Raw genomic sequence first — 27804 nt, forward strand, 5'->3', positions numbered from 1 at the left:
TACCCCTGGGGGTACTTGAAGGTATGCCAGGGGGTACGTGAGATTTTTAAAAAATATTTTTAAAAATAGCAGCAATTCAAAAATCCTTTATAAATATATATATTGAATAAAACTTCAACATATGAATGTAAGTTCATAAACTGTGAAAAAAAATGCAACAATGCAATATTCAGTGTTGACAGCTATATTTTTGTGGACATGTTCCATAGATATTGATGTTAAAGATTTCTTTTTTTGTGAAGAAATGTTTAGAATTAAGTTCATGAATCCAGATGGATCTCTTTTACAATCCCCAAAGAGGGCACTTTAAGTTGATGATTACCTCTATGTGTAGAAATCTTTATTTATAATTGAATCACTTGTTTATTTTTCAACAAGTTTTTAGTTATTTGTATATCTTATTTTCCAAATAGTTCAAGAAAGCCCACTACAAATTAGCAATATTTTGCACTGTTATACAATTTAATTAATCAGAAACTGATGACATAGTGCTGTATTTTACTTCTTAATCTCTTTTTTTCAACCAAAAATGATTTGCTCTGATTAGGGGGTACTTGAATTAAAAAAATGTTCACAGGGGGTACATCACTGAAAAAAGGTTGAGAATCACTGCTATAGCGGAATGAAATAAACAGAGTGAACCCTCTTGTCAATCATCATTTCTCTTCCTTACTGTGGGTGGAAGCCGGGTTGTTTGCATACACAGTGAAGTTTTCCCATAATTTGAGCTATGTGACTAAGTAACAGACAAAAAAACAGTAGGAAAACACGAGGCATGTTTAGCTTTATTGTTTATCGTGGTTTGACAGTACAAAGTCGCAAAGTGATGATTTGTTAAGTCGCCAGTGCAGTTATGACACGCCTGCCTATTTTTTGCAAGTGTCATGCAAAAAAAGCAAATACGTAAAGAAATTCAGCCAGAAGCACACACTTTTCTTACACATACACATGAAAGTATACTGTATGCACTCTTCTCAGTTCCTCACAGCACTTTCAGATGAACACACCAAGTGATCCAGTGTAGCAACGACAAGGTCCCGTGGGGGACGGGACCTTCAATCGCGGGAGTGAGGCTTGCTGAAACAATCACATTCAATTAGCATTGCCCTTTTATTTACAGGCACAATCCAGAGAAAGGTCCAGAGGCGCTGGGACTAAAGGTGTGTCACAGGAATGCACTGGGGTTGGCTCGGGGGTCCTTTTGATTCCTGTAGCGATATGTGAGCCACACGCCCAAAATCTGACAACAAGACAGAAAGGACATACTCAGATTCTGTGTTTGTATGCAAATTACCGCAGAACCTCTAAAGTGGAACCTACCCTGGGGTTGTACAATTTAGAATTCAACCTACGATTAAAAAAAGTAGAAGCGGGGGAAATAATCGTTTTTTAGATGCATCACAATTCGCAAAAAAAGACAATAATAAAATAGATTAGTAAACGTCAATAATCGATATATTTATTGACATTAAAGTCATGCAGACAGTTGTACAATTTGGCTGACTGCAGCGAGCCACCTCACTGAGAGGTCTCAGCAGCTCCTTTATTTTGAGGTGCGTATGTTCCAATTATGCACACATTTCAATTATTATTCCTTAATTCCCATCACATTTGTTAAATGTGATGGGAATTAATTCAACTTACAAACGTTTGTACATTTAAACACAAATGTCTCAAAGGGCTGCAACAACATCCTCGGCTCAAATTCCACATCAGGGCAAGAAAAAAACTCAACCCAATGGGATGACAATGAGAAACCCTGGAAGGAACCGCAGATGTGGGTACCCCCCACCCCTTTGGGTGACCGGTGCAATGGATGCCGAGTGGGTACGGTTAATACTCCATTGGGTCCTAACATTTGGGTTTAAATGTCGACTCTAAATATCATATCTAAATGGCTGCTGCAGCAAACTTGTATGACAGTCATCGTATTGTTAACAGCAAAGTAATAATCATATGTGACACAATCATGAAGTAACAGATTTAACATTTAGCGCTCACATTTAAGATTTAGATTTAAGATTTGTGTTTAACATTTAGATTCAACATTCATATTTAGATTTAAATTTAGGTTTAGATTTAACATTTAGTGCTCACATTTATATTTCGACTTAAGATTTAGGGCTAAATGTTAAATCTAAACCTAAATGGTAAATCTAAATATGAATGTTAAATTTCACCCAAGAGGGAGGGGTCCCTTGCAAGGTTTCACGTTGTTCCCATTGGGTTGAGTTTTTTCCTGCCCTGATGTGGGATCTGAGTCGAGGATGTTGTTGTGGCTTGTGCAGCCCTTTGAGACATTTGTGATTAAGGGATATGTAAGTAAACTTTGATTGATTGATTAGTTGATTGACAGTAGATTTAATACTTATATTTAGAGGCTTTGCGATGACGTCGAGACTTGTCCAGGGTGTAACCCACCTTCCGCCCGAATGCAGCTAAGATAGGCTCCAACACCCCCCGCGACTCGGAATGGTACAAGTGGTAGAAAATGGATGGATTTAGATTTATCATTTAGATTTAGATTTATTATTTAGCACTCACATTTAGATTTAAATTTAAGATTGATTGATTGATTGATTGATTGTGACGCTTATTGACATCTTAAAGAATTGAATCTATATAATACTTTGAAAAGGCAAATGGATGGCAAAAAAAGACAAAAGGCTTGTTTCCATTGTGGTCCGTTAAATATTCATCACATTTGATACATTCAATAATAAAATAACCCACAATTTTTTTGATTAATTATGTACAGTATACATAACAGTATACACAGTATACATGTCAGGTGATTTGAAAAACAATATATACAAAAAATGGGGGGACACTACGTACATGACTATGCACATGTTGATTCCAAGAGTGTGCAAAACAGATGTAGATTTTGATTCAACATTTAGGTTTATATTTAACATTTAGCGCTTACATTTGAATTTAAATTCAAGATTTAGATTTAACATTTAAGTATAGATTTAACATTTAGATTTATCATTCAGGTTTAGAGTGAACATTAAGGCTTGGACTTCACATTTAGGTTTTAACATTTAGGATTTAGATTCACTATTTAGATTTAGATTTAGCTTTAACAATTAGCGCTTACATTTGGATTTAGATTTAAGATTTAAATTCAAGATTTGGGTTTAGATTTAACATTGGATCTACATTGTGTTGAAGACTCATTTGCTGCTTCTTGTCGCTGTCAAAATAAAAATAATCAACATGCATTATCTTGATATGGTGACATCATTAAAATCTCTATTGTCTGCCAAATTTATATCGTATATCCAAGGGGTCCCCAAACTACGGCTTGCGGGCCAAATCTGGCCCGCAACCCCATATATTGAATGAATACAGAATCGTTTTGAATCGGAAAAATATCGTTTTTGAATCGAGAATCGCGTTGAATCGAAAAAAAAAAAAACAATATATAATCGAATCGGGACCCCAAGAATCGATATTGAATCGAATCGTGGGACATATACACACACACATATATATATATATATATATATATATATATATACACACACACATATATCTATATATATATGTATGTATATATATATATATATATATATCTATATATCTATATATATATATATATATATATATATATATATATATGTCTTGATAGGATTATCCAGAGAATAGTGCTCGATACCGTGGTAGAGCGCAATATGTAGGTGTGGGAAAAATCACAAGACTACTTCATCTCTACAGAACTGTTTCATGAGGGGTTCCCTCAATCATCAGGAGATGATTGAGATTGAGGGAACCCCTCATGAAACAGTTCTGTAGAGATGAAGTAGTCTTGTGATTTTTCCCACACCTACATATATATATATATATACACACACATATATATATATATATGTATACATACATACATACATTTCTTTTTGTTTTTTTAAATCTGTCCTTTTTAATAAATTTTCTACCGCTTGTTATTCTCGGAGTCTCCTAGCCGGACACATTTTTTTTAACCCAATGCAGCCCCCGAGTCAAAAAGTTTGGGTACCCCTGGTATGTCCTCTGTAGCGCACTACAATCTAAGTCAAGATATGACGACAAATTAGTGAAATATTTAAAAATATCTCCAAATAATAAATTCATTTTATTTTTACAATACGCAAAGGGACAATAAAAACACTTTCTGGGCTGAAAATGGGCAATGGGGTTGCATTTTGGACACCCTTGCTGTTGAAATACAGTAACCTTCCAATACCAGTGCTTCTACAGTTAGCACTGCAGCTGCTGGAAGATCAAGGCTCACCTCAGTGAAACTGAAAAAGAGTCCCGTCCCTCCTACAAAACGCAGGATTTCGTCGGCGTGCTCCTGGATCTTATCGGCGCAGGGCAAACACGAGTGATTGGGAAAACAGGCCTGCGGAGAAAACACAAGAACCAGCGCTCAGAATTCTGGTACTCGTGGCCTTTAACTTGATACCTCCAAATCTAGCTTGTGTTTTGACAAGCTGATATGACGTACAGCATCACAGGTGGCGTTGAGGTCCACCTGTCTGAAGCCGCAGCAGTTGAGGCTCTTCTCTACGTCTCTCTGGGTGCTACGGGAGTTGTTCCAGCCAACCTCCAGCAGATGATCCTCATTGTGCAGAAAGGCAAAGAGGGAATCATGCCAGAATTTCATTACCATTTCACTATTCGACTGGCGGCACGAGTTCAATGAAAAAGTAGTCCCGTTGTTTAGAGGCACCCATTTAAAAGGGAACAGACTTTAAAAAAAAATAAAAAATGGAATAATTCACAATAATTATGAGTAACAAGAACACAAGTCTCAATTCTTCATTTTTTTTTAGAATTCTATAGCTAAAAAAATGCTTGCAATATGCTGCTAATGGTACCCCATGTTGCCTTCAAAGCCCTCTAAAACAGACCTGGGCAAATTAAGGGCCAGGGGCCCCACGCAGCCCATTAACCTTTTCAATCTGGCCCATTATTATATCTTTTTTTTTTTTAGATTTTTACGATCGAAACTTTAGCCGCCATTATGATGTGCAGTGATGTTTTCAATGGTTGGAATCTGCGCATTTGCATGATATACTAGTTACTACAGTAATTTAAGTCACAACCGCTCAGACGAGGCACCAAACAGTGTGGGTGTGGAGCGTTTCCACCATCTGTTAGGGACAGACGCGGAAGGAGATTTTACAACAAAGTTGTAAAGCTTAGTGATGTATCAGCTATATCAAATTTTACTCTTTGTGTTAATATTTCGCTATGTTTGTTGCATTTTGGTTAGGTTTTCCTTGATTGAAAAATATGTTGATCGATAACGTTCAAATGTTGTCAATATTCAGTGTTGTATCATTCATAGTAAATATTGTAACCTTTTCATGTACATTCCGGGTGTCATAACCTCTGTCATAACGTTTTTAGCATTCAGACATTATTGTGAGGTTCCTAAAAATCAGATATACTGGCCCCCCGGACACAGTTTTTTCTCTAAATTTGGCCCCTGGAGTCAAAATAATTGCCCAGGGCTGCTCTAAAACAACTTTAAAACCCTCCATCAACATTTCATATACACACTGCATAGTATATACTGTATATAATATAGTAACAGACACATTCATTAAAATATAAAATATGTTTAATATTTACAGTGTTTTGGTCATTTTAAGCATTAACGGAACTTTTTTCATGGGCACATTGATTTCACTGCTCATAGCAAACCACTTCCTACATCCGTCAACAAACGAGTGTGTGTTGTAATCTTGGCAGACAAAGACAACTATTTTTGGACAAATGAGGATCCGTCCATCCATCCATCCATTTTCTACCGCTTATTCCCTTTGAGGATCTGTTTGAAGCTAAATATGCAGTGGATGAACTACTCTTTATAGAAGCTAATTGAGCATGAAAAACGGGTTAAACATTGGAGCAGACAAGAGCCAAGCGAGTCAGGGCTGGCATGACATGGCGGTGTAAATGTGGAGATTGGAGCCAAGCTATGCTGACATAAATGGAGTGCTTCTGCTGCACTGAGTAGCAAACACTGTTTTAATCGATGGAAAGGCTTTTTGTATCTGGTGAGGGGGACACTGTTCAAAGAAAGCATCACAACGAACGACGAACTGTTTGCGCTAACAAACCCTGCACCTACCCTACCCAAAATCAACTGGAAACGTCCCTGACCAGCTTGACCAAACGGACACCTGTCAATCGAGTGAGTCACTTTAATACTCATCATGATACAAGCAGCACATCATTCTTGTTAGTACAACTAGATACAATGTCAAGCTCGCTGTGCACAAACAAAACATGGAATTGATTTAATATTAATTTATTTAACTGGCCTCAACAAAATTGACAAGATCTTGGGTTTGGGGGAACCTGCTGTCGTGACGAAGCGGTTGTTGCTGGACACACGACGGACTCTGGGGAGAAGAAGGAGTGCCGCGTGCCTGACAACCCTTTTCTGTCGAGGATGTGAAGATATTCACCTATTCGGAATTACGACAACAGGACATCTGCTGATTGGAGTAAGCGTTGCTCTGGTTTGTCGACAAATTGGAAGTTGCTGGCAGTCTTCAAAGTACCCCAAAGCTGCCAAAAATGATTGGAGGATGCGGGAAGAACTGTGGATTACATCGGACTGTCTACTCCGCAGGTTTTGAGGACCAGTCATAGACAATTTAGAGTGAAAAGCAAATTTTATTTTCACTCGCCCCTTTGACAAGCTTTTTTGCAGTTAGTCCTTAAAAATAGCAGAGTGCTCCTGTAACTATGACAAAATAAATACAAATCAAATGTCCACTGCAGAGCATGCTGGTTTTCCATCCTATAAAAAATAAGAAATAAGAGTAAAGAGAGAAGTCTGGCCACTCGGTCCCCAGCTTTCAGGAAATGCGGCCCCCAAAACAATTTAGTTGAATATCCCTGCTATACATCAACGGTGCTGCAGATGAACGTTAGACACGCATCAGAAACACCAAAAAATGCCAGAAAGCATCCTCATAAGGCTTATGACATTATATGGGGTGCACAATACATGTTGGCAAAATATTCAAACTTTTCATCTCACCTGTTGCTCCTTGTTGATGGCGAGACAGGCACTAGAAACGGAGAACTGCACGATAAACACCATGAACAGGATAATCATGTACTGACAGTCAGAGTCAAGGAAGAAGCACGGCCTTCATATTGTACAGTTAAGCAACATTAAGACAATATAGACCTCACTGTACGTCCAATATCTCACTATATTGATGAACAAAGGCGTTATAATGCACAACCACATCAGCTGTAGTCACCTTTTTCAGGCTTCTGATTGTTTCCTATGAGCATGACAGCACATAAATGTGTTTTTTATGTAGAAAAAGATTAAAATAAAAACTCCATTCATGTGGATAGACATTTTTAAAATAGGGAAATTTGTTTTGTTTTTTAAATATCTGTGTGTGTGTGATAATGTGAGTTTCATAATTTTCGACTGTCTGTGAGGCCGTGAAGTGTGAGTCCTGGCTGGTGATTGGATGAGCAAGAGAGGAAGGAAAATATCAGTCTTCCCAGGAACTCGCAATGTTGGGATATTGTCAATTCACGCAAATTAGCTCCAAAAATTATGCACGATAGCAAGAACAAATGTGCATGAAAACGCTCCTACAGACATCACACAATGGACAGTTTAGTAAAAACAGATTGTGATAGTTATATTGTAAAACTTACACACGTTGCTTGGAGTGATTAATAAAGAAGCCTTTTGAGCAGAAATGCTATAGACGAATGGTAGACATATACTAGATATACTATCAGTTCAAGACACAAAAAAGGAAGCACGTTTACAGACCGCAGCAGCAGCAGTAGGCAACTCGTCCAAAAGATGGCACCATAACACAAACAATGACACACCTTTTCAGTGTCTATGTCGGTATCAAAAATTATTTTTTAATACAAAACATTATGGCCGTTAGCAAAGAAAAATCCATAAATTGGCCACACCATTTTACCATTGAGGTTTGAAAGCGTAGGAAAAAGTAGCAGTTTAGAGTCCAAAAAAACAGGGGTACACCCCGGACAAGTCGCCACAATATATTACATATATATCGCATAGGTCTACTTTGATGGCAAGCCAACAGTAAAATTACCGCCACATTTCGCTCAGCATAACTCCATGTTGCATCCAACTTGACGCACTGCAATTTCTTCCATGTACGCCAGGGGTCTCAAACTCACTTCACCTGGGGGCCACTGGATGCAGAGTCTGGGTGAGGCAGGGCTGGGCCGCAAGAAAAAATGTCTTAAAAAAAATGTCTAATTGTATAATGACGTTTCAAATTGTATTCCTTGTGCATGGCAACTTTTTCTGTGCAAATAAGACACGTCGGGGTGCCCCTGTGCTCAACAAAGAAATATTGCATCTCCCACTTTTCCTGGAATTGTCTTTGCTCATCACAAACCTTTTTCCTCACTCCAGGCTTTGAAAAAGACATGTTTGGGGTTGTGGAATATATTTGTATTTAGTTGACGCACGGAGAATAATGTTATTTCCGCAATGAGTGTCGTTCCGCTTTTCCCCCCTACAGCAACACAGCGGACGATGGATAATAGTAAAGTAACAGGATAGCGAGCGCAAAAAAGTGACGGCTCCCGTAGTGTTATCCGGCTTCATATAGCAATGTATGTAGTGTTCATTGTGTGAGGCAATGCAAATTAAACAATAAAAAAAAAAATAATGGTTTGAATTGGTCCAGGTTATTACTGATGGACAGGTATCACGGTGTGACTGCAGCCAGGCACGTAAGAAAACCCTCGTCTCCATGGCAACGTCTCTGTGGCGTTCACTCATTTGCCCCTTTTCCACTAACGCAGGGGTAGGCAACCCAGTATGTTGAAAGAGCCATTTTTGACCCAAAAAACACATTCATATAAAACTTGCAGGCCGCACTAACTTTAAACTTTCATATTAATGTGGGGGCCGCAAAATATAGTCTCTGAGACGCTGATGTACGCACATCACCATATTTCAGTGCAGAGTGCCATTCTATGAGCCAACCCACGTTACGCAAAAACCACGTTACGCATAAATCATATAGCCTACTACCATGTCAATACACAAAGTACAAAATCATTACATGTAATGCATTATATTGTGCCAGGCAAATACCACCCCATATGTGTCTAATTCACATACAGTACCAGAAACTTCAATTAGCCGTGTTAAATAAATGATAAATGGGTTGTACTTGTATAGCGCTTTTCTACCTTCAAGGTACTCAAAGCGCTTTGACACTACTTCCACATTTACCCATTCACACACTGATGGAGGGAGCTGCCATGCAAGGCGCTAACCAGCAACCATCAGGAGCAAGGGTGAAGTGTCTTGCTCAGGACAAAACGGACGTGACGAGTTTGGTACTAGGTGGGGATTGAACCAGGGACCCTCGGGTTGCGCACAGCCACTCTTCCACTGTGCCACGCCGTCCCACGTGTTAATGTTGGAACCCATTTCCTCAGGGTATCAGCATATTGAGAAAGAAATACACTACCCTTACACACATAGGTTTTATTTGTCGAAAATATTTTTTGCCCTGTCAGTTGGATGACACATCGACAAACAGGCTAACGGCCATATATTTCCCCCGTTAGCCTATATGTCGAAGTGTCATTGACCGGGCCAGCACGCTAAGCATTCGTTGCACGAACACACTAGCTTTGTTAGACAAGATCATAGACTGTATTGGACAATATAGTTTACATACGAAATGTCCATTTCCATTTATTACAAGTAATAAGAAATCATAAATGCCTGACTATTAAGGAGGAAATTAGCAAGTTTGGCATCAGATAAAAAAATATTCTCAGCCTTCAATCGTCTCCATCTTTCAAATACATGCCCGATACAAATCCTCGTTTTTTTGTTCCTGGCTTTGTCATGAATAAGTTTAGATTTACTAAGGTCTGACATGTTTAGTAGCTTTACCAGTGGCAGTAGCTAGACAAAGATGGCGGTGCGTAACTGGCAACCTGAATGTGACACACTCACAAACTTTGTAATTGGTCAAACGGTGGAGGGCGGGCCATCAAAATGGAAACAATAACAATATTTCGGGGCTGTAAATATAATTTTGAAATGAGAATATCCCGGCTGAACTACCATTATCAGTTATAGAGGTATTCGAAAAGGACATGATTTATTAATGCCTTTTGACATATCAGGGACATTTAATGATGACTTGACATGAAATTATCAAATATGGCACCTTTAAGATAGAAAAATTCTCGAAAACATGCACAAAGAATGTCTGCAACTTGTGGAAAGCACACAACGGACAATGAGGAATCCTTTGGTGGTGTTTCTTTTTGTAATTATAATGAATGATTACTAATACCAGGTATGATAATTTAAAACAGAGCAATAATTTGTCAACAAGATCACAGTATGTGCTATTACAGCCATTGAGTGTCCACTCTTTAGATTTAGATTTTAGATTAGATTAGATTTAGATTTATTGGTCCCCGTTGGGGAACTTTATTTTCACTGCCGTACATTTAAACAATAGACATTACACATCACAAAACAAAAATAACAAAAAGACATCATACATGACCAACACATCTACAGGCTTTGTCAGACAGGTCGGCCGGGACTGCTGTTAAGGGCAGCTATAGCTGCAGGGATAAGGCTTTTCTGGAGGCGGGCCCTCTGGAATTTGATGGTTCTGTACCTGCGCCCTGATGGTAGTGGAATATATTGGTGTAGTGGGTGACTCATATCCTGGACTGTCGTGTTTGCCTGTCTGTGGTTTAAATCTGAAATATTGGTTGTGGGTAGGCCGATGATTTTAGCTGCTATGTTTGTAATGCGTGTGAGTTTGGTCCGGTTGGTTGCAGAAAGCATGGTGAAAAAACATGTGGAACAGTACATAAGGATGGGTTGAACAATGCTTTTGTAAAGTAATAACAGGAGATGAGGTGCAACGTATAGTCCTTTAAGTTTTCGGATGGCTGACAGTCTTTGTTGACTTCTTTTTTGAAATAAGTCAACACTGTTACAGGGGAACTGCACTTGTCTGTCTTTCATGATCATTATGAGCAACAAGAACACACTTTTTTTTTTAGGATTTTACAGATGATAAAAAACCGCTTGAAAGATGTGGCTAATGGGAGTCAAAACTCTCCAGTAATATACACACTGCACGTCTATATATAATGTGGTAAGAGACACGTTGATAGCAATATGTAATATGTTTAATAGTTACTGTATTTTGATCATTTTAATAATTTTCAGGACTGATTTTTTTCCGCGCATTGATTTATGTCTCCATAGCAGCGCGAGTCTGACTTCTGGCAACAAAAGTGTGTTTTTACTTTCGGAATCAAACACGCGTTTGTTCTAATCATGGCAGACTTGCTAACAGACAACAAAGACGACTATTTTCGGACAAATGAGGATTCACAACCTTGTCTTTTTGAGCTAAATATACTGAGATTGAACTACTGGTTATACAAACTGTAGAAGCGAGCAGGAAGAAGCGGGTGAGACGGTGGAGCACACCCACATTGATTGCTCCCATTAGCTGCATTGCTAACCACCAAGATCCAACCAATTTTTATATGCCGTTATCTCTCATAATGATTATGAAAAATAGGCAACATTTCCAAAAAAGTGCTGTTCCCCTTGTATGTATGTACAGTATGTGTATTGTGAAATGCGTAAAACATCAAAACAGTATTTGCTTTCCATTTTTTGTTGAAATCCTGTGCTTTTTGGGGCTGTTTTTGACAAATTCATAAAATCAAAAGTCGATTCAATGTACAAACCCTGTTTCCATAGGAGTTGGGAAAATGTGTTGGATGTAAATATAAACGGAATACAATGATTTTCAACCCATATTCAGTTGAATATGCTACAAAGACAACATATTTGATGTTCAAACTGATAAAAACATTTTTTTGCAAATAATCATTAACTTTAGAATTTGATGCCAGCAACACGTGACAAAGAAGTTGGGAAAGGTGGCAATAAATACTAATTAAGTTGAGGAATGCTCATCAAACACTTATTTGGAACATCCAACAGGTGTGCAGGCTAATTGGAAAGAGGTGGGTGCCATGATTGGGTATAAAAGCAGCTTCCATGAAATGCTAAGTAATTCACAAACAAGGATGGGGCGAGGGTCACCAATTTGTAAGCAAATTGTTGAACAGTTTTAGAAACACATTTCTCAACGAGCTATTGCAAGGAATTTAGGGATTTTAAACTATTGCAACCTTTGCCACACCTCTTTGATGGTTCAGGCATGTTCGGCTGCAACAATCAAAACCTGGAGGAACTGAAAAATTGGGAGGCATGTTGAGAAGAAGTTTGCTATTTTGATGGTGTCGCAACTGCCAAAAGCCTGTTAGTTTCAATAAAGAGATTCTTAATTTAACAGGGATAGTTGTCTGTAAATAAAAGAAATTTCTAAATAAAATGCTGAAGCGTTGGCAGCTCTGCTGTTGGTTTATCCAAACTGCATAGTAGTTTGGAAACAAAGTACACAACTGTAAGGAGAGCCCAGGAGCTCAAATATTGCATTTTTCCTACTGAGGAAGAAAGTAATCATCAAATTAAATCATCAGGCAATCAACAACAACATTTGGAAAAGTGTGAGTTACTCCAACCTCAGACCAAAAGTACGACCGGCAAACTGTGAATCATGTGAAGGATACAAAGAAGAGAAGGACCTGGTGGTGCTTCATTGCACCAATGAGGCCGACCAGAGCCACGAAGAAGAGGAAGACACCCACTCCGATGACGCCACCTACTACTTGGAAACTGGAGACCAGACCGAACAACTTGCCCCACGCTGCAATTCCAATCATCAGCAGGCTCACCATCTGCAAGCGAGACCATGTGTTAAAAACACATTATCATCAATCATGCTTATCAATATATTATAATGTCTTCAGTCCCTAAAGCACCCACCGCCTTACGGTCTTCTGTTAATTGTTACAACGTTTCTGGTTATGATGTTTCTTGTTACGATGTTTCTCGTTATGATGTTTCCCGTAACGATGTTTCTCATTAAGATACAATGCGTCTTGATACAATGTTCTTCGTACAATGTTTCTCGTTACGATGTTTCTCGTTATGGTGTTTCTCGTTATGATGTTTTTCGTTATAATGTTTCTCGTTACGATGTTTCTTGTTACGATGTTTCTTGTTACGATAGGATGCTTCTTGATACAATGTTTCTCGTTACAATGTTTCTCGTTACGATGTTTCTCGTTACGGTACAATGCTTCTTAATACAATGTTCTTCTTTAAAAATGTTCTCGGTATGATGTTTCTCGTTACGATGTTTCTCGTTAAAATGTTTCTTGTTATAATGTTATTTGCTACAATGTTTCTCATTACAATGTTTCTTGTTATGATGTTTTTCATTACAATGTTTCTCATTACGATACAATGCGTCTTGATACAATGTTCTTCATAACGATGTTTCTCGTTACAATGTTTCTCGTTACAATGTTTCTCGTTACGATGTTTCTCATTACGGTGTTTCTTGTTATGATGCTTTTCGTTATGATGTTTCTCGTTGTGATGTTTCTCGTTGTGATGTTTCTCTTTACAATGTTTCTTGTTACGATACGATGCTTCTTGATACAATGTTCTTCGTTACGATGTTTCTCGTTACGATGTTTCTTGTTAAATGTTTTCGTTATGTTTCTTGTTACAATGTTTTTCGTCACAGTTTTTTTCCTCACAATGTTGTTCGTAATAATGCTTCTCGTTACGATATATCTCGTTACCATGTTTCTTGTTACAATGTGTCTCGATACAATGATACGACTTACTTTTGACTAAAGGTCGACTGATATGTTTTTTTTCTGGGCCGATACGATTATTAGTAGTCAGTGAGGCCGATAACCGATATTTGGAGCTGATACTCATTTGCATTAAAATTTAGCTAAACATGAATAGAATACCACAGTACACAGCTGGACAAGCCTATAAGATGTTTTTTTAAGTTTTTTTTTTACCATGCATCCCACCAGTATCGATATAATGATTTATGTAGGCGCTAATGTGGTTAATTTAGCAGCAAAAACATCAGGAATTAACACAAACAGCTGTATAACGTGAGTCTACGAGAAACATCAAAATTTGCATTCCAAACTATGGAAAATCTCCTGACAACTTGCATAGATATGTGATTTTACCACGTCACAATAACCGCAGCGCAGCACAGCTTATCCAAAAGGAGCACTGGGTATTACTACCAACTTACTCTTTATCCATCCATCCACTTCCTACCGCTTATTCCCTTTGGGGTCGCGGGGGGCACTGGTGCCTATTTCAGCTACAATCGGGCGGAAGGCGGGGTACACCCTGGACAAGTTGCCACCTCATCGCAGGGCCAACACAGATAGACAGACAACATTCACACTCACATTCACACACTAGGGCCAATTTAGTGTTGCCAATCAACCAACCCCTAGGTGCATGTATTTGGAAGTGGGAGGAAGCCGGAGTACCCAGGGGGAACCCACGCATTCACGGGGAGGACATGCAAACTCCACACAGAAAGATCCCGAGCTACTGATCACTATTTTTGTATTTTCTCATACACTGGTATCATATGTTTATATATTGTATTTACTGAAGTATTACAAATACATGTAAAATAATAAAACATCGGCCAAAACCGATAAAAAAAAAGGCATATACGATATATTTCAATGTATTTATTTAAGGTAAGTGTTATTGACAGTTTAATTATCAATAAGATATTTAAACTAGTTTTTTATTCTGTTTTTTTACATACAATTTCTTGGGCAAAACAAACTCAATAGTAGGGCTGGGCGATATATCGATATATACGATATATCGCAGGTTTGTCTCTGTGCGATATAGAAAATGACTATATCGTAATATTCGATTATATGTTCTCACACCGTTGCTTTAAGCTGCGTCCATTAAATTACTGGCGTGTCTCACTCCTTCTCGTCTGTCCTTCTCACAGAGACGTAAAATAAGCCTGCCTTCTTACATACGTCACATACTCTCACGAGTCTAGCGTCATCGCTCTCGCCGATCAGAGAGGTAGCAGCATGGCTAACGTTAGTTGAGCCAGGTCGAGCGAGCGGAGCTTGTGACAATACAAGAGAGAGATGGTGCGAAACTTATCACAAATGGAGGAAGAACAATAAATGCCCAACATAAAGAGCAGGAGGTCCATCATCTGGCGGTGGTTTGGCTCCAAGTGGGAAGATATTCAGCAGACAACAGCAATATGCTGTTCAATGTATATACTATGATGATTAACCTGTGTGATGACTGTATTATGCTGATAGTATATAATTGTACCATGAATTGATTAACGTGGACCCCGACTTAAACAAGTTGAAAAACTTATTCGGGTGTTACCATTTAGTGGTCAATTGTACGGAATATGTACTGTACTGTGCAATTTACTAATAAAAGTATCAATCAATCAATGCAAAGTATGCAGCAGAAGTGTTACTACAAAAAGGTAGCAACACTATTAATTTGTTATTTCATTTAAAAAGTCATCCGTGAGAGAATGAAGAGTATCTAATGAATACAGTTTTGGTCAATTGACTTAGTTGTGATTTCCCTCTCTGCATGACAGTTTAAAATGAGCATATATTAATGCAGTATGAAGAAGAATGTTTTATTGTAGACACATAGAATCATCATACTGCTGTGATTATATGCATCAAGTGTTCATTCAAGGCCAAGGCAAAATATCGTAATATATATCGTATATCGCAATATTGCATAAAAATATTGCGATATTAATAAAAGCCAATATCGCCCAGCCCTAGTCAATGGTAAACAATAACTAAACAAAAGCAAAAACTACCAACATCTATGCATTGAAATCCTTTGGTTTTTGGCCTCCTATGTCCAGGGACTTATTCTCTGAAATTGTAAACATTAACAAAAACAACATTTTCTGTTAGTAGCAGCTTACTTTCGCAGTAATGTGGATCCATCTACACTTCTTATAGTTTACTCTGCCCTTGTTTATTGTGATATGTCGAGCTAGGTAACATGTTTAGCCTCGTCTTCTGCTACTTGATGATGATAGAAAGTAGGTGATGACTATAATATGGAAATACACAGTTAGCTGCTGGCCAGGATCGGCTTTTGTGATCGGCATTCAGAAATGGTCGATCGAGTACTTTTCCTACTGCTTGGTTGTCGAGTGATTGGCACATTCCTTGTGAAAGAATCTGCTCCAACAAAATCCAAATCATTTAATAGTGTATTTCATCTTCTTACTACTGTATTATATATATTCCAAGATGGCGTCGCGACTAGTCACACAGGCTCAACGCTCTCCCGTTCGGTGCTTTTTTATGTTATTTATGTACGTCTTTGTTATTTTACTTTTTACATCCTGTCGGGCAGACAACGTCTACATCAGGCAGAATCTTATAGAAGTCGGATCTCCCAGAGAAAGAGCCGTCGCGGCCGAGTTTATCCGTTTAAACGAGGCTGCAGAGCTGGTCTGCTGGAGAGGCTAAGACAATGCCCGAACAAACCACCTCTGCCGTGTATATTTCTCACACATGCAAGATCACTTGCAAACAAGATGGACGAACTGAGGCTACAGGTAGCAACAAACACCATCGTGAGGAAGAGCTGTGTGCTAATAGTCACAGAAACCTGGCTCCATTCATCCATCCCGGAGCTATCGAGCTAACAGGCTACACTCTACACCGCCTGGACAGGACAAAAGAGGCTACAGGGAAATCGCAGGGAGGAGGACTATTAATATTCACAAAGGACACATGGGGAACACACACAAGCATTGTGAGTAGCCACTGTTCCCCTAATCTGGAATATCTGACCATTAAATGTCGGCCCTTTTATCTGCCGAGGGAATACAATGTCGTGTTGCTAACCGCAGTGTACATAGCACCAGATGCTAACGCTAGCACAGCGCTAGGTCAGCTGCATGATACAATCAACAAGCAACAAAGCATGTATCCGGAGGCTGCTCATATCATCGCAGGAGACTTTAATCATGCTAACCTGAAGGTAGTGTTCCCCAAACTATACCAGCATGTAAAATGTGCCACAAGAGGCAAAAACACACTGGACAAGTTTTAATCCAACATTAAGCTGGGCTACAGAGCTAAACCATTAGTACACATGGGCCAGTCAGACCACATATCCCTAATACTCATCCCAGCATACACCCCCACCTGGATAAGTGCTCCCACCACAACAAAGACCATTAACACCTTGCCTGAAGGTGCCACTGAAAAGCTGCAAGACTGCTTTGACACCACTGCGTGGGAGGTCTTTGAAGACGAAGACCCCGGAGCAATACACATAAGGAGTACTGGGCTACATCAAACACTGCACAGACTCTGTTACTGTGAATAAGCGCGTCCGAATCTACTCCAACACAAAGCCGTGGATGACCAGAGAGGTGCAGAGGCTGCTGAGGGACAGGGACACCGCCTTCAGATCTGGCAACGGGCAGCTCTACAGCACTGCCAGAGCCAGCCTGAAGCGTGGTATCAGGGAGGCTAAGGAGGACTACAAAACAAAGATTGTGGACTGCTTCCAAAGAAACGACTCTAGGAGGGTATGGCAGGGGGTCCAGCACATGACAAACTACAGGTCCAGCAACCTCCTGGCCGGCAGGGGGAGACCCCCGGCTGACAGAGGAGACCCCCGGCTGGCAGAGGAGCTGAACTCCTTCTACGCCCGCTTTGAGGTAACACCATCGAAAGCAGACACACCTCACTCAGTAGTAACACCTCACCCAACAGCCACACCTCAATCAGCAGTCACACCTCACTCGGTAGACCACAGCAGCAACACCCCTTCAGTGATGGAGCACGAGGTCAGACGCACACTGAAAGCCGTGAACCCGAGGAAGGCTGCAGTACCAGACGGCGTCCCCGGACGGGTGCTGAGAGACTGCGCTGATCAGCTGGCTGGTGTCCTCACCTACATCTTCAACCGGTCCCTATCCCAGGCCACGGTCCCATCCTGCCTGAAAACATCCACCATCATCCCGGTCCCCAAGAAAAATACTGTCAGCTGTCTGAACGACTACCGGCAAGTGGCACTCACTTCCATCACAATGAAATGTTTCGAGAAACTGGTCCGGACCCACATCCTCTCATCCCTACCGCCCGCATTGGACCCCATCAGTTTGCCTACCGAGCCAACAGGTCTACGGAGGACACCATCGCTACAGCTCTCCACGCCACCATGTCCCACATGGAGGGGGCGGGGGAGCTATGTACGGCTGCTCTTTGTAGACATTAGCTCTGCATTTAATACCATTTTACCTGACAGACTGGTGACCAAGCTAGCAGACCTCGGAATATCCAACCCCACCTGTCACTGGATTAAAGACTTTCTGACCGACCGCCATCAGAGGGTGAGGATGGGCACACACACCTCCACAGCCCTCAGCCTCAGCACCGCCTCACCTCAGGGCTGCGTGCTAAGCCCCCTGCTCTACTCACTCTACACCCACGACTTTGCAGCCACCCACCCCGGCAATCACATCATAAAGTTTGCCGATGACACAGCGGTGGTGGGCTGCACCTCTGGGGTCGACAAGACGGCATACAGGGACGAAGTGGAGCAGCTGGCAGTGTTGAGCAGGGTGAACAACCTGAAGCTGAACCAGCTCAAGACCCAGGAAGTGATCTTGGACAGCAGGAGGAAGAAAACTACCATACAGCCCCTGTATATCAATGGGGGCTGTGTGGAAAGAGTCTCATCCCTACGCTTCCTGGGAGCTCACCTGGAGAAGGACCTGTCCTGGAGGACCAACACCACGGCCATCGTGAAAAAGGCACAGCAGAGGCTCTACTTCTTGAGAGTACTCAGAAATCACCACCTGAGACAGGATCTACTGGTGTCCTTCTACCGCTGTTTTGTGGAGAGCATCCTCACATACTGCATCTGCGTATGGTTCTGCAGCTGCACAGCAGCAGAGAGGAAAGCTCTCCAGAGTGTCGTCAACTCGGCCCAAAAAAATCATCGGGTGCCCCCTCTCCTCCCTGGAAGAACTGTACAACTCCCGCTGGCTGAAGAAGGCAGCCAACATACTCAAGGACTCATCCCACACTTCGAATTGCTGCCTTCCGGCAGACGTTTCAAAGCCATGCAAACCCGCACAAATAGACTCAAGAACAGTTTCTACCCCCGGGCCATAACTGCACTAAACGCAGCTGGAATGTAATGTAAAAAAATAAAAAAATTAATAAAAATAAAAATAAAAACTCTCTCATGTGCAACATGAGAAAGCCACTAGTGAATTACGACCCGGGAATGTGCAATCACTGGTTACATGCCAACTGGACAATATTTACCATATTTATTCACATATTTAATCCACAATAAAAAGCCTGCACAGCATAGGAAGTAGGAAATACTGACTCCCACCCCCTCAGCACACTGGGAATCAGCACTACTCCTCTCTAGTCAGTTTACTAGTCACTTTATACTTTTTATTGTCTTGCTTTTTACATTGCCTCTTAGTGTGGTCTTAGGCAATACTGTATATTGCATATTGTGTATATTGTGTTGTCTCTGTATATTGTGTGGTTACACTGAAAATAGACTTATGAACAGAAGTCATTCGTAAATTTGTGAAAAAAGTTATTTTTTGGCAATGTCACAAGTGGTGTCCCGATCTAAAATTGATATTGGATATATTTCCAATATAGGCCTGGGAGATTATACAATAGTGATTGATAATTCAGGTCAATCATGGTCAATCACGGTGTTCAGCTTTGAGCATAATAATTTGATCAGAAATGGCGGAAATGTCCGTGACAACAGCCAATGATGTTAACAGTGTATGTCGCATTATAGTTTGAAAATGGCTTTTTAAAATTGTAGTATTTCGGGTCTTGTGTCCCTGCACAAACACTCAGAACTGTAAAATATTCCCCAGTCCTATTTCATATATATCTGTGAAGAACAAGCGGCTGAAAATGGATGGATGGATGAATGGATGTCTCTATTTGTTTTACTGTTGAGTAAACAATTTAAATAAAAATAATGTTCATCTAATTTAATCTGCTTTGTTTTTGTACAGATGCTTTTAAACTGGCTGGTTAAAAAAAAGTGGCAACATTATTCAGGAAAGTAATGATGACAAAGAAAAACCTATCATCGAATGATGATAGGTTTTTTTTTTTTATGCCATATTGCCCAGCCGTTGTCAGATATCGGCAACAATAAAACAAGTATGGATTATATGAGTTTGCATGTAAAATCTAAGCTACATAAGCGCCTTGATGCAAGCAGTCCTGCAGCATGTTTACACTGCAAAAAAGATCAGACAAAATATAAGACAAAAGACTAGATTTTAGCGGGAAAAGTACTCAAATCTGGTAAATTCCTTGTCCATGCAGTTAGTTATTTTACTTGATAAGACATATTGAATAAAGATTTGTACATCTTGAAATTAGCAGAACTTTTAAGCCAGAAACAAGTATTTTATTCTGAAAACAAGCATTATTAAATCTGCAGTTCTTAAATTAAGCATTTTAGGTTAAATTAAGATTATATATCCTGAGAAAATCAAAATATCTATTTTGAATAGTCATTTTCTAAATATTAACATTTTTTAACTAAAAAAGACAAATTATAATTATTTATGCTAAAATTAAGGTGTAAAGTCCATTATTAAAACAAGTAAATAGCTCTGAAAACTAGGGAAATTTGTAGAAAATAAATTGAAAATCTTGGAAAGTGGCAAATAATTTGCGGCGTATTTGTGCAAAGCTGGACAATCAGTTAACATCTAAATGTTTATATATAGTATACGAGGTGGGAATTTTCTTGTATTTTGGTTAGGACATTTACAAAAGGTAAATATAGAATAGAATAGAACAGAATGGACTTTGTTGTCATTATATTTGCATACAACGTGATTAAGGACTCAAATTTAAGGTGCGGTAGTGGAAACAAATATGGAATAAAAATAAATCACACAAGTAGTAAAGATAAAAAAAATAAGAATTGAAAATGTGGTAATATGGTAGGCTATCGGCTACTAGTACTTGTCTGTAGCTAGCAGCTACACAACAGCTCAGCACACAATAGCACACAAGCTAGACTTAAGCCTTAGTGGATTGCTGTCTAAAACACCACATATGTCAATATAAAGTAAACATTTTTCAAATAATTAGTGTTACATATTACTTACAGACTCCAAGGCGGATTAAAATGTATCCAGTAACACACGTATCCGCAGCATCCAACTTACTTTGTCATGAACTTCACTTTATGAATTATTGTGGCCATTAGGTGTTGCAGAACAACCAATCACCATTCCACTTAAATTTAAATAAAAACTGCATAAATTAATTTTAGAGAGTTGATACCAAATAAGTTTGTGCTTTTCATTAACTACCATTTTGCTTTGGTTTGAGTAAGTTTACTTGATCAAGCCTTTTTTAACATTCTACACTACAAAATAATAAAATTATGTATGATTAGGGCTGGGCGATATGGCCTTTTATTAATTTCAATATTTATAGGCCATGTCACGATACACGATATATATCTCGATATTTTGCCTTAGCCTTGAATGAACACTTGATGCATATAATCACAGCAGTATGATGATTCTATGTGTCTACATTAACAAATACTTGTTCATATTCATTCATGTATGCTTATTTTAAACTTTCATGCAAGAGGGAAATCACAACTAAGTCAATTGACCAAAAGTGTATTTATTAAACAGTTATTAAGCAGTTGCACAAACATTCATGTTATTTCCAAAATAGAAAGTAGATTGCACAGTTCAGTACATATTCCGTACAATTGACCACTAAATGGTAACACCCAAATAAGTTTTTCAACTTGTTTAAGTCGGGGTCCACTTTAATCAATTTATGGTACAAATATATACTATCAACATAATACCGTCATCACACAAGTTAATCATCATAGTATATACATTGAATTATTTACATTATTTACAATCTGGGGGGTGGGATGAGGAGCTTTGGTTGATATCAGTACTTCAGTCATCAACAATTGCATCAACAGAGAAATGGACATTGAAACAGTGTAGGTCTTACTTAGTAGGATATGTACAGCCAAGCAGAGAACATAGTGAGTTCAGATAGCATAAGAACGAGTATACACATTAGAAATACATTTGATTGTTTACATTAGGTTATTTACAATCCGGGGAGATGGGATGTGAACGGAGGAGGGTATTAGTAAAGGGTTGAAAATGCCAGGAGGTGTTGTTTTAGAGCGGTTTTGCAGGAGGATAGAGATGCACTTACTTTTACACCTGTTGGGAGTGCATTCCACATTGATGTGGCATAGACAGAGAATGAGTTAAGATCTTTGTTGGATTGGAATCTGGGTTTAACGTGGTTTGTGGAGCTCCCCCTTGTGTTTTGGTTATGGCGGTCATGTACGTTAAGGAAGTAGTTTGACATGTACTTCAGTATCAGGGAGGTGTAGCGGATTTTATAGACTAGGCTCAGTGCAAGTTGTTTGACTCTGTCCTCCATGCTGAGCCAGCCCACTTTGGAGAAGTGGGTAGGAGTGAGGTGTGATCTGGGGTGGAGGTCTAAAAGTAACCGGACTAGCTTGTTCTGGGATGTTTGGAGTCTAGATTTGAGGGTTTTGGAGGTGCTGGGGTACCAGGAGGTGCAAGCGTAATCGAAAAAGGGTTGAATGAGAGTTCCCGCTTGAATCTTCAAGGTGCATTTGTTGACCAGAGAGGAGATTCTGTAGAGGAATCTCGTTCTTTGGTTGACCTTTTTGATTACCTTGGTAGCCATTTTATCACAGGAAAGATTGGCCTCTAGAATGGAACCTAGGTAGGTGATCTCATCTTTCCTGGTGATAACAATGTCACCCACTTTTATAGTGAAGTCACTGACTTTCTTAAGGTTGATGTGGGACCCAAATAGGATGGATTCCGTTTTACCTAAGTGTATGGATAGCTTGTTGTCAGCGAGCCAGGTGAAAATATTAAGAAGTTCAGCAATGAGGATTTGTTCCACCTGTGACTTGTCCTTGCCGGATACCAGCAGGGCCGAGTCATCCGCAAACAGGAACAATTCACAGTTGCATGCTGATGGCACGTATGTTAGGAACAGTAAAGGTCCTAGTATACTGCCTTGGGGGACTCCACAGCTTACCGAGAGCGGTGGGACACGGTGCCGTTCACCTCTACCACCTGTTTCCTCCCCTCCAAGTAAGATTGCATCCAGCTCGATGAGGTTTCATCGAATCCGATTGCTCTGAGCTTATCCAGTAGTATAGGGTGGTTAACGGTGTCAAAGGCCTTCTGAATGTCCAGCATGACCATGCCGCAGTATTTGCCCGCTTCCACCTCATGTTTGATGTGGTCGGTCAGATAGAGAAGGCATGTGTCAGTGCTGTGGTTAGTTCTGAAGCTGGATTGGAATTTGTACATTAGTTTATTAGTAGCAAGGTATCTATCGACCTGTTCATAGACTATTTTTTCCATTACTTTCGAAATGGAACTGAGAATAGAAACAGGTCGGTAGTTACCAGGTTCTAATTTGCTTCCTTTTTTACAAAGGGGGATTACTTTCGCTATCTTGAAATCCTTGGGTAATTGACTTTGTTTGATTGAGAGGTTTATTATATGTGGGATTATTGGGGCAATGGTGGTGGCAGAGTCCATGAGGAATCTGGAGGGGATATTGTCAAGGCCGGTGGCCTTGTTTGGGTGGAGCGCGCTGAATTTACTAAGCACCTTGTTAGCTGAGACCATTTGTAATTTGAAATTGTTGTTGATTACTCCTAGCTTTCTGTAGAAGGCTTTAATGTGTTCTACACCAAAGCGACCAGAGTGATGGGACAGCTTGTTAACGAGAGTTGTGGCTATGCTGGTGAAAAAGGTGTTAAGTCTGCTTGCTACCTCCATTTTGTCTGTAATGAGGGAGTCACCCTCCTTGATGTTGATGTTGGTGAGTCTGGTTTTAGGTTTCTGGCTGCATCCAGGAAGCTGGTTGTTGAGAATTTTCCAGAGCTCATGTGGCTTATTTGTGTTTTCCTCTATTTTGTTGTTGATGTAATTTTTTTTTGAAGGATTTTGTTAGGTTGTTTGTCTTATTTCTTAATTTATTGCATTGCTTTTTGAGCGTTGAAAGGAGTGATTTGAGGTTATTATTATTGGGTTGTTTATTTACTTTAGTTTTACCCTTTTGGTATTCGAAGTATTTTCTGTCTCTGTCTTTTATGGCAGCTAATAGGTCTGGATTGATCCATGGTTCAGAGTGGGCTTTGATCCTGACTGATTTAAAGGGAGCCATATCATTTAGTATCGCTAGGAACGCTGTTTTGAAGCAATCCCAAGCATCTTCAACCAAGTTGTTCGTGAGCACCGGGGACCAGTCCGACTCACCTAATTTAAGGTTGAAATTATCACTGGAGTATGTTTTAAGGGATCTGGATTGAGCTGTTATGTGGCCATTAGCTTTGGGTTTACTTATTTTGCACGTGGAGAAGGTTATATAGTGGTCGCTAAGACCACAGATCATGACCCCACTATTTTTTATGTTATGCCGGTCTGATGTGAGGATGAGATCTATGGTTGATTGGGTGGAATCACACACCCGTGTGGGGAGTGTTATTAGCTGGGAGAGAGCGTGCAAATTACAGAACTTGCTTTAAGATTTGAAGACAGGTGCAAATGTCAAATAAAAAGGAGCCGCATACAGGGAAATCTCCTTCGCTATGTGGTAGGTTCCTGCGGACGTTTTTTCCTTCTGTCGTTGATTCTTTTTTTTCATACGGTGTTGATGTGTAAATAGTTGCTTCGGCATTTTGTTGGTGTGGCACCGGCCGGAGACATGTAGAGTGTTAAGCACTCTTCATTCTCTAGCGGGTGACTTTTCAAACAATGCTACATTAGCAGTGCTGCTACTTTTTGTAGCAACGCTTTTGCCGCATAAATGCAGTTAGCATCACAGCTAACGTTACCATGTCCCTACCTCTCTGCTCCGCGGGAGCGTCTGACATTGCACACATGACGTATGTAAGAAGGTGCGCTTGTTTTAAGTCTCTGTGTGAAGGAGAGACAAGAAAGTGTGGGAAAGGCATGCAGTGTAATGCCCGCAGCTAAAAGCAACTGTGTGAGAACAAAATACTCAATTATCACAATATAGTCATTTTCTATATCGCACAGTGACAAACCCGCGATATAGTGAGTATATCGATATATCACCCAGCCCTACGTATTATTTGTGATGATAAGACGTTTCAGACCACCTTTAAGTAACCAGGAGGAGCTATTCTAACCTGTAACCTGTTTTGAAAGGTTTCACTATATCAAGTAATACATTTCCAAAATCGGTTTGAATCAAGAATCATGTTGAATCGAGAATCGATTCTGAATCGAATTGTTACCCCAGGAAGTTAAATCGAATTGAGTCAATGGATGCCCAAAGACTTACACCCATTGTATATAAATACCACTTTTTAGATTATTCTATATTTTTTTACATATGCTGTAAAAAAACAACTTTAGATTTGTACTGTAAAAAACTGGCAGCTCTGTCGCCAGAATTTACCGTAAAATATGCGGTGTTTTTTTTTTTTCCACTTTATTTACGCATTTTGTTTCCAGGGTTTCAGGGGCCACATAAAACCATGTGGCATTTCCGGATTTGGCCCCAGGGCCTTGAGTGTGGCACGTGTCATCATTGTTATATAAATGTTTCTTCCTCTCAGCCAGTGACGTGCGGTGAACTAAACACCAGGTGAGGCATACATACTTTTTTTTTCTTCTTTTTTTTTAAACTTAAATTCATATGTGTAGCTCTAGTCATTTTTGATTTGGGTTGCACATTAGAGTTACAGGGAAAAAAAGGGAGTTATTCGCTTTCATAAAAATGTTATCATAATGATATTATGCTAGGACAAATGGGTCCAAAAACTATTTGATAAAGTTGTTATTAAATACTTTTTGGTCCCATTTGCTTTTAACAAAATAAATCAAGTATTTTGAGTGTATCTTACCTTTCTGTATTTGTATCTGAAGCAGCAATAGCTATCCTCCATGAAAACATACTTTGTATGACCACATTCATTTTGTCTTAAAGTCCAGTTTAGATAAGTATTTCATCTTGTATACAGTATACAATCCTCCATATTGGCAGAAACATTCATTTAATTCAATTTAAGTTCAAGAAATTAAACAATATTTTTGCACCACAAGCGCTGGCTTACTCTAATAAAAATGCCATGTTTGTTATAAATACAGTTAAAAAAAAGAAAAGAAAAATATGCTGGCTTTCGCTGGAGAGATCTGTGTCTGCTAGCTTGAGCGCCCCCACTTCTCCCAGTGTGGCGAGTCAGAGTACTGCTGAGGCATTGAACTGCAAGTTGACAATATATCGCCCCCTACCTTGAGGCAGTGGTACTTGCTGCCTCATGACTTGCCTTTTCCTTGTGGCAACAAGCATGCGTCCCTTCACACACACACACCTATTACACACTGTGAGTTGCCGTGGAGGCACCGCTTGTGTCTGCCTCACTTCTCGTCCGCTGCATTGTTTTGATCAGGAAACATGGAATTTCTGCGATTTCTGACCATGAAAATTATCAAAATATACAGGAACCACACCAACATCACATAGAAAGCATAAACCAAAAGATAAATATTTTGGAACATCTCATGGTTAAGCAACCTGGTGGCAGGTGAGGCACTGCCTCCCTTGTCTCCCCTGACAGCACGTCACTGTTTTCAGCTAACGTCAACAACGACGTTTTGTATTTGTTGTTTTTTTAATTGTGTTGTGGCTTCGGTTTGAAAGTACAAATCTGCACTAAGCACCAGGCACCCTAAACTAAATTCATGAATACAGTAAAAGAAGAGGCCACACCACAGACCACAGTTGAATCGGTCTGCTATGCACACCTTGTGTTTCTGTTACCGTTATATTTTCTACTACAAGTTCTAGGTTGGCGAAAGTTTGTTTGAATCAATATGATTTACATTATTTCAACCTATAAGGTTCCACTATATTCATTGTGTGTGTAAATGAAGGTTCCCTGGCCTGCACTTTGCAGGCTCAATGTCCACAACATTAAGCGAAGTCATATTGGAGCTTTGAACCGAGGACACAAGTGGCACAGCAGATAACACTTATGCAGCTTATTATCACCTGCTTGTGCTGTTTGCTTACGCTTATCTCACCTGGAAATTCAAATGTGTCATAAATATTGGAAATATTTCAATTTAATACCTTGTGGCAAAGGATGAGATTAATTATAAAGATTGGGAGGCAGAGGACATCCTCTCAACTTTTGGTTTAGGTGAAGCTGGGAAATTGATTTAGAATGTGATTATTATTTGTAGGAGGGAGGGGGAAACCTGCTTGGTTGTGGTCGCATTATCTGACAATGTGGCACGGTGAATAATTAATTAAATGTATGTCATTTCTGTTTCCACACATTTTCCTAGTGGGAGAAAAAACGGAGTAATACAAATGCATGCATCCATATGTTCTAGTGTGTCGCATATACTCACAATGTAAAGGATGTTGAGCGCGCACAGGGAGTGTTTGGAGCAGGTGAATCCGGCGCAACCCATTTTGGCGGATAAATAAACAGCAACAAATATTAAAAATATGATACAATATCAGCTCTTGATCACATCCAGATGGGCTAAAATAATCCAGCGGCAATGGACGGTCCAAGCCAGTCCAAGCAACCACGGCCCGCTCCAGCGTCAAAACACATACTGAACCAGAGAGAAACAGGGAAGTTGAACCCGGTTTTACAAAATAAAAGCACGTACAAAAGCGCCGTGAAACGCATTTTGGACG

General features: G+C 39.7%; 1 protein-coding gene across 1 annotated transcript; it reads right to left on the reverse strand.

Moving 5' to 3' along the window:
* Window positions 1-767: 767 nt before the first annotated feature.
* tspan13b (tetraspanin 13b) lies at window positions 768-27723 on the reverse strand. The gene is made up of 6 exons (XM_061908351.1): window positions 27507-27723; window positions 12679-12846; window positions 7049-7129; window positions 4493-4606; window positions 4277-4387; window positions 768-1240 (listed from the first exon to the last, which is right to left on the reverse strand). Exons 1-6 carry the CDS (start codon window positions 27567-27569, stop codon window positions 1166-1168), a joined length of 612 nt encoding a protein of 203 aa, XP_061764335.1. The 5' UTR covers window positions 27570-27723; the 3' UTR covers window positions 768-1165.
* Window positions 27724-27804: the final 81 nt, after the last annotated feature.

This window comes from Nerophis ophidion, linkage group LG08 (assembly GCF_033978795.1).
Source record: "Nerophis ophidion isolate RoL-2023_Sa linkage group LG08, RoL_Noph_v1.0, whole genome shotgun sequence".
Lineage (NCBI taxonomy): Eukaryota > Metazoa > Chordata > Actinopteri > Syngnathiformes > Syngnathidae > Nerophis > Nerophis ophidion.

Coding starts and splice junctions, on each gene's coding strand:
- tspan13b (XM_061908351.1), bottom strand. CDS start 27,569: ATGGGTTGCGCCGGATTCACCTGCTCCAAACACTCCCTGTGCGCGCTC. Junction 7,130..12,678: donor ACCAGGTCCTTCTCTTCTTT/GTATCCTTCACA, acceptor TCTGACTGTCAG/TACATGATTATCCTGTTCAT. Junction 4,388..4,492: donor TCAACGCCACCTGTGATGCT/GTACGTCATATC, acceptor TTTTCTCCGCAG/GCCTGTTTTCCCAATCACTC.